The sequence below is a fragment of the Ambystoma mexicanum genome, chromosome 7q (assembly GCF_040938575.1).
Source record: "Ambystoma mexicanum isolate Mex_15411 chromosome 7q, UKY_AmexF1_1, whole genome shotgun sequence".
Taxonomy (NCBI): Eukaryota; Metazoa; Chordata; class Amphibia; order Caudata; family Ambystomatidae; genus Ambystoma; species Ambystoma mexicanum.
In genome coordinates, this window is record NC_090941.1 from 959,913,513 (window position 1) to 959,927,022 (window position 13,510).

Below are 13,510 nucleotides of genomic sequence, written 5' to 3' on the forward strand. Positions count from 1 at the left end.
TTTTAGCAGAACCCCCGTAATGCATGTTGCGGGGCTCAGCAGTATCTTTAGAAGTCTTTTCAGATGCACAATGCCTTCCTCCATTGTGGCATTGAATTGGCTAAACCACACCAATATTGAAAAAGACATCATGGGAAGCGTGACAACATTGGTAACTGAGTGTCTTGCCAAATAGGAAAAGCAGGGCCAGGACGGATCAGGCCTCATTTATATACCATGCAGGAGCGTTAAGAGGAAGAGGCCAGCGTCCTTGCTGCATGGCCACCCAAAACCCACCAAAAAAGTAGATCAAAAGCCCAACGCAGACAGCCGGGTAAGAGGAATACACATGTTATTATGAGAAGACACAAGTGTGGGGATATCTATTAAAGAAAAATGGATATTCTTACACGAGCCTCCGGGTAATGTGTGAAATCAGACCTCAATCTCTTCACCATGCCCCGGACCCAAACAAGCATTGAGAACAGTTTCTACATGGAGGTCTGGCCTCTGCTGGCTCTATCGCTGCTAGTCCCCACAGAGTTCTTTGTATCGGGGTCGACCGACATGTGTCTGGATTTGAGCGACACACTGCTGCATCTAACCTCTAAAATAACAAAGCCGGATGCGACCAACATCACAGATACAGCACAAGTGGGAACAATTGCTACCATGTTCAACCAGGTGGACATGATGCTGGCTGATCTAATGATAACAGAGAACTATAATATGTACGCCTACCGGTCCAATATAGAGAGCCTTCTAAATTATAGCCACAATGTCCTGGATAAGCAACTCTCAGCAGCTCTCTTTTATCACTACAATGCAGGGCATTTCAACAACACGGCTCTGGACAGCAATAACAAGGGGTTCATGAAGAGAGCCCTTCACGCCAGAACCAGTCGAGTATTCACTTTACTAAGCCGTCTAAGCGATGACCTTTTCTTCCATGATAAACTAATGATCAACGGCATTGACCTTAAAGTGAAACTATCCAGATGCTTTCTGTCTTATGAGCGGAGACGCAGAACAATGCAAACTAGTCATCATATCGGTTAGTTTATTTGTCAAAGGTGTAAGCGTCTCGCCAACAATAACACTGGTGCATGCAGAGGCACTGCAGATATCCTTTTTTTTGTCAAATGTATACTAAGTTTATATCAAATCACATCAAAAGGGAGAGGGACTAAGACCGGAAGCAGGGGGCGTGACCACCTGTCAAAATGTTGATGGAGACAAAGGGGGGGGGCCCGTTCTACTACTGTAGAGCATTGTGTCACATGGATCAATAAAAGGGTCATCTTTAGGCGATAATCCTTTGCTACTGGTCATTCATAAACAAAACATTGACTGTCTTCTGGATCTATTTTAGCATGATCTATATCACACCACGGGGCAAGCAAATACTAGAGAATTCTACCCAGTATTCACACCCTACGGTTTCAGGGATGGAAGCATTGCATACTCGCAGAACACCACACACATTGAACTAATCCAAATCTTCCACATGCTATGCACAGTGCTAGAAGCATACATATGGCCACCAGGACATGTAATGTGCCACTGGCACAGGGATTTCAGGCAGCGGGAACTTTGTTTCAGTCTGGTGGCAACCAGCCGGTAGCACCGGCAGGTTACCGCCGGACTTATAATGAGGCCCATTGTGGCCGCTAGGGATACACAATTATACTTGCCAAAAATATGTAGTGATTTTACTATCAGCAGGTTTCTAGTGAACATCCTATGAAGGTCTCCAGTGTTTTCACTGTCTGGGAATGAATTTCACCCAAAACAGTCAATTTGGCATCTGCCCCACCAAAAGCCTTTATCATTACTGGGAAAGATGTTTTGCCTCCCATGAAGACAGGAACCATTCCCAGGTGGCATGAAGAGGTCCAGTGTTTCAGAGGACAGGCTCTGCCAAATCAAAGGATATCACTGCAGCGTGGTAATTAACAGTGACTCTTTGATGTAGGCATGCAGGAGAGGGGTGCAGCGTTTGAGTAGCCAAGACACAAGCATTACTCCACATCTGGGTACGACCATCTTGGAGTTTCCCAGGGCCCCCAAACTTTCTGGGTATGACCTCACCAGGCAGCCGATTCTGAAACATCAACTAGCGTTGCATTAGTCCTCTTACAGAGGACTAGAAGGGAACTAATCTGCTGTATAGGATTGGCCATTTAGGGGGGTTTGACCCACATGATTGAATCATTTTTGGACTAATGAAGAACAACTACATTGAGACATTTATTGGCGTTGCAGCCTGCTTCAAAGTCTTCTGCCATAGAGCTGAAGATAAAGGCTCCATGAACAGAGAAAGACCCTGCCCTTAAACATCCTTGAGGAACGTTTGGGTTGACCTGCTGGTTGGATAAGGCAAAGGGCAGCTTAGACCACTTGTACCCAGTAATCTGCTCACTGAGGTGACAGAGTCCTGCAACGATCACTGAAATCCTTCCTGGCTGGGAAGTGATGAGCAATGGACTTATCTTGCTCCTGGAGACCATGTATGGGGCCCCCACAGCACCAAAATGTCAAGGAACATCTGGAGACCCTGTTTTCTAGCTTTTAACTATTTTCAGGCAAACTCGACTGTCACAGGGCACATTTTGAGCTGCTGCAAGCATCTTAAGTTGCCTTTGGCACTCACAGCTTTTCGATACATTGTGGAACCATCAAGTTGCTTACTCCACCCCTAGCCTGCCTGCTCTCCAGCCATTTCGGAGCCAATCCCCACGGAAAGGACCATATCACATCAATGGACCTCTTTGAGCCGACTTGACTGCTTTGAGATGCTGATTCGACCGATTGCCTGACTATTCCTTTCACTTAATTTGAGCCAACCTTTGCTACTTGACCGCGTTGTGTCTCTCAAACCGTCTCGACAGTCTCAGCGCTCATGATCCTTTGGGAACAAAAGACTCAAAACTTCATGACCCATTTAAAGCACCTACGGGCCATGCTTGTCCCTGTTGAGCCCCAAGAACAAGTATTAAAGGTATTTCAAGTGGTTCTGTGCACCTGGCCCAAATCAGAGGGCCAGAGTGAAAGGGAAAACCACACTCGCTGCCTTTTTAAAAGACATCTTCAAAGAACTTTACATTGCTGCTGAAGTTATTGCCTATCCACCTCTGTCGTTAGGCCCAGAGCGCCCCTTCTCATAACAAGTCTGCATATCCTGTGTCTTCCTGTAGAGGGGTGGGCTATAGTTCCTTTGATAAGTTTATGTGTATTGTAAGTACAATTAAAGCATACTGTTTTTATAGAACCCTTGTTGGACATTATTTTATCTGGTACCCCAACACTATTGTTGCTTGGTCTGCTTTGGTGCAAGTTCACATCTCTTCCACAGTGTACACCCTGCACTCGGCACATGCAAACTTAAAAAGGCAAAGGAGGTCCACCTAATGGCGTGTGCCTGTTTTACCTTTACGATTGGGTTCACTGTTGGTTTAGTAGTAGTGTGGGGTATCCACTATTTATCCCTGCAGAACAGGAATCATTGTGTACTAGTATTTTACAAAAAATGCTAATTGCATGCAGGTAAGGGGCTGTCAACGTTAGCGCTTATCTGCCAAGTAAAAATAGGTGAAATTGCCTTTTCTTTTTACTTTTACAAACCGTGTTGGTAAAGAGTAAAAGATGTAAAAGCCACCTTAAAATAAAGCTCAGGAGACAGCATTTAAAAGAAGCAAAAGCCGCGGTCAGATAATGCTTAGCAGACAGCATTTGCAAGATGTAAAAGATGTAATAGTCACCTTCAAATAATGCTTAGCAGACAGCATTTGAAAGAAGTAAAAGCTGCCATCAGATAATGCTTAGCAGACAGCATTCGCAAGTTGTAATGAAGTGAAAGATGTAAAGACGTCAAAGATGTAAAAGCCACCTTCAAATAATGTTTAGCAGGCAGCATTTGAAAGAAGTAAAAGATGTAAAAGCCACCTTCAAATAATGCTTAGCAGGCAGCATTTGAAAGAAGTAAAAGATGTAAAAGCCACCTTCAAATAATGCTTAGCAGGAAGCATTTGAAAGAAGTAAAAGATGTAAAAGCCACCTTCAAATAATGCTTAGCAGGAAGCATTTGAAAGAAGTAAAAGATGTAAAAGCCACCTTCAAATAATGCTTAGAAGACAGCATTTGCAAGATGTAAAAGAAGTCAAAGATATAAAAGCCACCTTCAAATAATGCTTAGCAGGCAGCATTTGAAACAAGTAAAAGCTGCCCTCAGATAATGCTTAGCAGACAGTATTTGCAATGGATTCCTATAACATTTGCCTTCTTTTAGCAGGTGCTAGATGCCGGCGGATTCCATAGTAATCCCTCAGTTTTACATCTGCTTCAATATCGCATACAGGTATAAAGGAGGCAGGCACAACAAAATGTAAATTCCGCTTGGTGCCCTCGTCCTTTAAAAGGAGGGACAATGTCCCAGAGCAGTAAACCAAGGCCTAAACAGTTTAACCCCTTGTTTTAATCCTTGGATTAGCACTCAGCCCATGAAAAATGACCCTCGGAAATTGATACCAAGTAGCAGAGCATAATATGTGTTTGCATCATGCCACAGGCTCCTGTAGAGTCAGGCGGGAATGTAGTGTCATTTGAGAGTCCGCCTGTTGGGCAGTTGTTGCTCTACCTGATAGCTGAGTGACGCTGCCGAAACCTCACCAGCTTATCACCGCATAGTCCTCCTCATGAATACGTTTAGAGAATAAAGTGTGGATCTTTCACAGATAATTGATCATAAGGTGTATTCCTCATTCCTGTAACGCCTTCTCCTTCTATTTTTCAGGGTATGAGATACTTACATCACCGGGATTTCCCTCATGGCCGCCTCAAATCTCGGAACTGCGTCGTCGATGGCCGCTTTGTGCTCAAAATCACAGACTATGGTTATACCGACATTTTGGAAGCCCAGAAATGCCCTCGTGTTCAGCCGACAATTGGAGGTGCGTACCGCAGCAGAGACGACACCTGCAAGGATAATACACATTTGCAGCTGGTTAGTTGCCTTGAGTGATCTGCAGATTTGCGACATCTTACTCCCGCGTTAAGTGCGAGGCAGTAACAGTTAAAACACAGTATTTCAAAGGCCTCCTATTTTGAACGGAATCCTAATTATAATTTATAAACTGGGACTGTATAGGCTATTTACTGCATGGGGTATTACGAAAGTACAGTAGGGGGGTAAATAGTTCATTTTTAACCCCCGCAGTATTTTCTATTTTTTATTTTCGATGGAGTAAGTATCACATGAAAAGCTATTTAAAAAACAAATGGTATTTAAACGACTGCATATTTTTACAGTTATTGTAAAAATATGTTTCAAACCAAGGCAGAGGTCGTTTAGACCTTACCTTTACACTGCAGGGATTTTTATGGCATTTGGAGGTGAAGTATGCACACAGAACAAAAGGAGGGTTTCCTCCGTGCATTCCTTCTCTGACTTCAAATACTTCATGGTTTTACGGAGGCATGAGTTTATGGAGGCATGAGAATATGGTGCATGTGCGAATCAATGGATTCTTTTGGAATCCCCCTGTTTTTACCACCTGCCCTTAGCAGTGTTGCGGGGGCTGCCTCCGGTCTCCGGGGCAGCCCTCTAGGGCCGTCGGGATCTCCCGGCAGCAGCGTGCACGTCGGCGAACAGCCGGCGTGTCTCGGACAGGGAGACACCCTGCAGCGCCCGGTGTCACCGGGCGCAGGATCCAATGAGTGGGGGTATCACCCCCTGGTCCCAAGCGGTCGCGGCTCCAAGGGCACTCGGGCCGCGCCGCACACACAAGGCCACGACCACGTGGCAGGCCCCAAGTACGCAAGAATCACAGACACGAGTTGCCACTTCCGGGGGCTCTGCTGCTCTGCCCTCGCAGCGCAAGCAGAGCCCCTTTTATTAACTGGGCACGCGAGCGTCATGACACAGTCATGACGCTCACGTTGCCCACAACAACTAGACCCCCACACAACATCCCTCCTTTATTATAAACAAACAAAACGACACCCCACCGCAAACATTTGGTGCATTCCAGTCCGCGCACCAGCTAACAGCTACTCCAGCCCAAACATATTTCTTTTAACACCGCAAGACAAAACAGGTGTGCTCCAGTCCCCACACTATGGGGCCCCATGACGGGGTCCTCCCACTCAGAAGATTCCGGGATCAAACTGGCTCTCGGCGCCGCTGCAGGACACGAAGAATACATTCTCTTCGTACTCCTCCCCCACCTCATACGGTACTTCTCGGGGACTCTCCACCACCTGGACCGCCGCCACTTTGGGAGTCTTTCTCCCCTTCACCTCACTCCCCCCTGCCGCCCCCATCATGCCGGCCGGGGCTGGAGCGAGACACACTCGTGCGAAGTGGTCTCCTTTCCCGCACCTTCCACAGATTTGTCCCATCGCCGGGCAGTCCTGCGGGTGAGGCAGATCCCACCCACACTGTTGGCATATTGTGGCGTTGGGGTCTCTCTTCGGCCAGTCTCCCCTCCTCATCACTCTTCCTCCTGGCCACCTGCTGACAGCCGCCACCTCCTCAACCTTCACTCGGTGCGTGGGGACCTCCATCTTTAACTGGTTTCTGGAAGAGTCCGTGACCGAGGCCCGCACCTCCGCCAGTTCCTGGGACCGGCCAAGCTCCAGTATTCGATCAAGGGTCAGCGCTGGGTCCCTCAGAACCTGCTTGCGCAACTTGGTGGAGCTGCAGCCATAGATGATTTGCGCCCGGATCTCATCCTCCTCGAAGTTCCCCAGGTCACAGCCCAGTGCAATGCCGCGCAGCTTCCCGTGGAATGCATCAAGGCTTTCCCCTTCCTCCTGCTTCGCACACCTCATCCTGAACCTCTCATAGTCCCTGTTGACCATGGGTCTGAAGTATTCGTTCAGGGCTGCGACGGCTGCACCGTACGATTTATTTTGGGGCCTTAGTGTCTTGAACAGTCTCTGGACGGCCAGCCCAGCAGAGTATAGGAGCGTCGGGCGTTTGGCGGCGTCTTTGATCTCCATTGCCTCAAAGTACAACTCCAGGTTCTCCACCCAGGCCACCCACCGGGCCCCCAGGCTTGCCGGCGCACCGAGGACATCAAAATGGGGTATCGGTGCTAACTGACCCCTACATACCCCTTCATCGTCCGACATGCTGTGGGCAGGTGAGGACGTCATCCGCCAATCACCAGTGTTGGTGGGCACTTGCAATTGCTCGGCTCAGGTAGTCGTCGATGGGTGCCTGGCGTCCTCCCTGCCCAGGGGCGCACGAGCACTCCAGGTGGAGCCGCAACCCCAGGGCTTGACACCAGTTTGGCCTGTTGGTCACCGCCCGTTTCCCGGTGGCCACACCCTTGTGTAAGGGCCTTCCTCTTCTGGCACCCTAGAGGGCGCACAAGCACTCCGGGTGGAGCCGCCACCCTCGGGCGTGGCACAAATGCAGCCTGTGGAGGGGTTATTGTCCCCTTTTGTTTGAGCAGGCCGTTCACCGCTGAGGCATGGAGCCTTCCTCCCCGCTCCACCCACGAGACAGGGACCGCCCCCTTTCGATCGTGGGGCTCACCCGTGGGCCACGCCTCCTTCTTTCCTCCCGGCGAGCAAAGAAAGCCTCACTTCTTTTTTTTTTTTTTTCCGAACAGCGATTTTCACCCGTGGCAGCCCGGGTACTCGGCGGGTGTCCTCCCCGCTCCGTGCCGCCTCGCCGCGGGTCGGAACTCCAGGCCCCGCCTCCTAACTAATGGAGGGCCGCTCCGTGCGTCCTTGCACGGCCGCCGACTGCGGCCGTGCGCGCGGGCCCACGACTCCGCCCGCCGCACGCACCAGCTGGCGGGCGCGACTTCCTCGTCGCCAGTGTTGCGGGGGCTGCCTACGGTCTCCGGGGCAGCCCTCTAGGGCCGTCGGGATCTCCCGGCAGCAGCGTGCACGTCGGCGAACAGCCGGCGTGTCTCGGACAGGGAGACACCCTGCAGCGCCCGGTGTCACCGGGCGCAGGATCCAATGAGTGGGGGTATCACCCCCTGGTCCCAAGCGGTCGCGGCTCCGAGGGCACTCGGGCCGCGCCGCACACACAAGGCCACGACCACGTGGCAGGCCCCAAGTACGCAAGAATCACAGACACGAGTTGCCACTTCCGGGGGCTCTGCTGCTCTGCCCTCGCAGCGCAAGCAGAGCCCCTTTTATTAACTGGGCACGCGAGCGTCATGACACAGTCATGACGCTCACGTTGCCCACAACAACTAGACCCCCACACAACAAGCAGTAGGTTTCCATAGGAATCCATTGTAAATGCTGCCTGCCAAGCATAAATGGCAGGTAGCATTTACTCTCTTTGCAAAAGCAAGAAGTAAGGTGATTTTGCCCGTTTATTACTCATTAGTCTTTTGGTCCATTTAGCAAATGACGAAAATTGCATGGAGGGGAACCAAAAGCATATAAGCAGGATCTCTGAACTCATTTATCTTACTAAAAGTGTCCCTGTTCTTGAGCAAAGGAATGTGTGACTGCATGGGTAGTTTAGAATATGATGGTTTAAAGTTTCTTCCTGATTGAGGGGAGCCACGAGGCGTGACTTTAGTTAGGCTTACTTGATCAAGGCTCACGTATCATCCCTCTTAAAGTATTCGCAGTAGGCAGAGGATTAAAGCCATCATTTTACACTGGGTTACGGTTTCAGCCTCTGTACTGGCAAAATGAAGTTAACTTTTAACATCCGTAATTCATTTTCTTATAAATATTTCAGAGATTGGTGAGGATAGCTGAGGCTCTCCCATAGGAAGAAGTGTACTTTGGTGATTTCTTGACCTTGTCACTGGGGTTTTCTGGGATAAATCGTGACTATGCATCCTTGCCATCCTAACAGAGAAAGCAAAGCAGTTCTTTTCTATGACATCTTTAAAGAGCATTTTAAACATCATTTTACACCGGAGAACTGTGTTACTTCATGGTATGGTATTGTATCGTATTGTTTATTTATAAAGCGCCTATACACAGACAAGTGTTTCAAAGCACTCAAGGAGGGTGGAAACATGAGAAAAACAAAAGTCGCTCAGAGCCCTTGAAATTCAGAGACAATAATAGCAGAGTAAGTGAATACAATACATTTAACATTGAGATACAGCAAATAGGCCTGCCAACGATTCTACAGTCTCACCAAGTGCACAGGCGATCTTCAGGCAAAGGTGCATTCGGATCGTGCATGTGCACAGAACAGTCGAAGGAGGGGGAGGTCTAAGTGCAACCAGTCTGTGGAGACTGGGTTAAGTGCAGAGAGAGCAACTCTTTTGGGTTCATTCTCAAGTGCATTGAGTGAGGATAGGGTGCAGGGCCCTGAGGCAAGTGGAGAGGACTGGCGGGAGTGCCCGGGACCTGTGAGACTCTGAGGTACACCAGGCAGCCAGTCGGCAAGCTGCAAGTGTTAGGCAGAATTATATGCAGTACCCCTTGGGAACACCACACACAATTAAGACTACAAGCAACAGTACAAATTCACCTTTGGTACAAGCCTGTACTACACAGTAAAAGTGGTAGCGATAGCTGAGCAGCCAGACTTATCTCAAGAGCAAGTGAGCAGTATCAATAGTTACACAAAGGACAGCAATTACTATGACTCAAACAAACACTCACTCAAGGTTTCTGAGTAAAAGAATATACATTTATTTACACATCAGTTGTATAACATCTCACTAAAGTAAAGCAGTTGAAAAATCACACTCTTAATACAACACACCACTCCCAATAGATTCTGGACAAGTTAAGCTCAAAATGAAGTATGAGCAAAACGGCACTCCAATAATTTAAAAAGGGAGGGAAAGACAAAGTTAGGTAAAAATTAAGCAGCACCAACAGGTAAGTAAGTAGGATTATCTAGAAAGAGGAACTACAGTGATGGAATCAAATCAAAAAGGCTTAGGGCCAACGTCGATAGGACAAAAGTCTTTTGCTCAAGATCATACAGTTCAGGGTAGTTTGCGGTTAAGTCTTTGACAAGAGTTCTGGACGAAGTTGGTCGGCAGAAAAGTTAGTTTAAGGAGTAGAGAAGGACAAGCCCTCGGATTGGCGAAAGGTTTCACACACCTTCACCGGGGCTGGATGAAACGAACAACCGGATTTGCACAGTACCTTTAAATGGAGAAGAAGCTGTAGCTGAGGCGGACGTTCCTGGCAGTTCCTGCAGGTTCACGGTTCCTGAAGCGACTGTCGGACTGACATGAAGTAGGAATACTGGAGGGTCCTGCACTGCCCAGGGAAGAAACCAGCAGCAGAGCAAAGCAACTAATAAAAGGTGCGCTCCTTAAAACCCAAGCAGGTTCCGACCTTCCTGGCTATCTGGTTCACTGTAGCTCTGTACAGCAAATTCGACCAGATGAGGGAGTCCTGGCTTGCAGTTTGGGCAAACTGGTTGGTCCCACCAGCTCAGGGGAAGAAGATTCCTGGTAGATCTTCTCTGTCATTGTAGCTTTAAGATTCGGACCTGCAGCAGGGCTTCACCAGGCAGTTCAGTCATTGTAGGGGTCCTCTTCTGTCAGCTCCTCTTCGGTGCTTTCGTTCCAGTGGCGACTCTGCCTTTCCAGACCCAGAGACCTGCTTTTTATGCAGTTTTCCCCCATTCACACAGCCTGGCTGTCAATCACACAGCAGGGTGGCTGTCCCACCAGGACAGTCACCACTGCCAATCAGATCAGAGTGCGACATGGGTCTCCAAGGAGACCCTGTGCAGGGAGTCCTAAACCCCTCCCTCACATCCTGTCCCCCCAAACATACAGGCGCCTAAGGACGACTTCTGTTTAGAAGCCCACAAAAAGATGGTGAACAAAGGAACCAAACTTGGTTTTGCGCGCGGAGTAAAACACAAGAGAGACATTTTCAAAAATAAATGGTGAATAAACCCAGCCGGAACCATATAAAAACATATATGGTCTAGCGGGTTTAAGTTCAAGGCTACCAAGGTAGTCTAAAACAATACCAAGGTTATTTAAGATTACCGCGGTAGGAAAAATAGGGTAGTTACCACTGCCACCAGCCAAGTCTTGATGAAAAGGGAGCAAAACAATGTTCCAAGAGAAACAGACAAAAAGGGATACGTATTAACCCTTTCCAGTACTCTATGTAAGATAATTTGCACTGGGTCTGTGGATTTTAAAGAGACTAATAAAGTAAATGGCAACTTTACATGTTCTGGGAGACAGTAGTCAGTCCCAGAAAAGGGAGTCTGAGTTGGGAAGTCTAAAAGACAACCCTGTGTCATTGCACTGAAGGTGCTGTGTAACACACAGTAAAAAGATGATGCCTGTGAAGTAGGTGAGGCTCCACAGTCTATGAACACAAGAAAAATGTTAAACACTCACTGCAAAACACATTTAAGAGTGAGAAAAAAAGCTCATACTCTTACCAGATGTAAAAAATAAACCCTAGAAATCCAGCAAAGCTGCTGAGGGACTCAATAGGTAAGGGAAATTAGCCATTCTGGAGAATTCGCCCTAACAGTAAGGAAGAGGATGGAGAGATGGAAAAGGCAAAGATAGGTTAGCAGGGTAGAGGGAGAGAGAAGGAGGAGGAGGAGGAGATCCATACCACTAATTTATTTTATTTTATTTTATTTATTTATTTGTATAGCGCTGAAGCCCGCGGGCATCAGAGCGCTTACGAAGAGACAGGACATCAGCAGGTTAAGACGGGACAAGGTGTGGAGTGACCAGTGTTGCTTCATACTTGGTAAGAGCTACTTCCAGGATTCAATTGAAGAGTAATGTTTTCAATGTTTTCCTGAAGAGAATGTAATTGGGTTCAAGCTTCAATGAGGTGGGAAGTTCGTTCCATTTTTCAATACTTAAGGTCGGGAAGGCCTTGCCAAGGCCGTGCTGCTTTTTAAATCATCAAATGCACAATGGCCCTCATTCCGAGTAGGGTGGTAAGGGATACCGGGCACCGGTACAGAGACCGGTGCTGGTAATCCCTTACTGGCCTACTATGAGGTCCCTTAGCGGGTCCCTTCCTTAACGCCTGGTCGGACCCCTATAGGGGCTCAAATGGAAATGGGGAATGGTTTGGTGAATGGGGACTTACCGGTCCCGCCAAGGTCGGACTGGACCGGTAAGTCCCCATTTCACCAATCCAGACACAGTACCGTTATTGGTGGTAGTCATGGTGCAAATAGCGCCAACGCTACCACCAACCTCAGAATGAGGGCCAATATCTCTACCCGAGGAAGGGAACTATGAGGTCTTAAAGTTAGCAAACAAAACATCATAGGAGTTTACCAGATAAAGTTTGCATCTTGTTTGTAAACTCCACACCACATCTCAAATTCTATTAAATAGGATTCAAACATTTTAAATTGCTACATACAGACTTTATAACTCATGTGTATTGAAACCCATAAAATAAAAAACACAGTCATACATCCAGTGTAAATATTGACTATAAAAATACATGTATTCGTACACATATTGTTTTCGAAAAATGTAGCCTCAAGAAATATTTATGTTGCAACTGTGTGCCGATGGGTTATGGTTGATTGAGAGATACAGGTGCCTACATTACTGTGATAGGGTCATAGCTGGCCATGTGACACACTGTATCCCTTTTTAGTCTCCCCTTGGTGCCCAGCCCAGGGAGTCTGCAGTCAAGGGATAAGAACAGCGATGAGCAACACCCGATTGGGCCTGGTAGGGCTGTAAAGAATCCCTGCTCAAGCCAGGATATCACTAATCTGCCCCTTAAATGGACTCTTTCTTCCACGCATATGGTCCTTCCACCCATTTACTATCCATTCACTGTCGAGATTGTATTACCTCACCAGACTGTTTTGTGTCTGTTAACTGCCCTTTGGTTGTTCTTCTCAGCCAACCATCAAGCCCTTTTCTTTCTGCTCCCCCACTGCCCTCTCTCTTGAGTTACCCCCTATTTAAACTATTTTCACTTGCCTATTTCTTCCACTCCGGATCCTCACAATTCTGCCTTCCATAATCTGAACTTCTCCTTGAGTCACTTTCTACTAACATCCCCATTGTCATGATGGGGGACTCTAACCTTTCCAAACCCTCTGTAGCCATGTGCCTTTAACTTAACCCTCTGCTAGCTGACCACTCCACCTATTCCCCCAATGACCAGCCTAAGCACTCTGGAGAAAATTCTCTTGACCTTGTATTTCTCTCTAATTCACTCTCCTCTTCTGACTTCTTCATTGACTCTTCTCCCCTCTCCAATGACTAAGAGAAAATGCATTCAGGACTCTCTTGCCCTTTACCTTGATGATATGGGGATCTCACTTCTATCTCTATTCCCTATTCATGCCTTTTCTATTGACCATGTGTTCTATGACTGTTACTATGCACTTATGACTCCATTTGCCCAACACTATCCTGCTTGCACATTCACACCTTCCCATCTCTATCTTCAACCCTGGATCACCTCTGAAATTCAGCCCCTCAAAACAAACATGCACTATGACCTACAACACTGGTGCAAATGATGTATTAATACCCTACTCCAAGAGTACAAATATGATCTAGCTGCCCTCACTTCTGCGCTGGACTCTGCCAAATTCTCCTAC

At 47.6% G+C, this 13,510-nt stretch overlaps 1 protein-coding gene across 1 annotated transcript in view; it reads left to right on the top strand.

Moving 5' to 3' along the window:
- LOC138528419 (retinal guanylyl cyclase 2-like) overlaps positions 1–13,510 on the top strand; it is a 772,203-nt gene that overhangs the window by 485,234 nt on the left and 273,459 nt on the right. Inside the window, exon 10 of the mRNA XM_069640033.1 lies at positions 4,772–4,928. Within this exon, the coding sequence (XP_069496134.1) occupies positions 4,772–4,928 (157 nt within the window). The remainder of the gene's footprint in view (positions 1–4,771; positions 4,929–13,510) is intronic.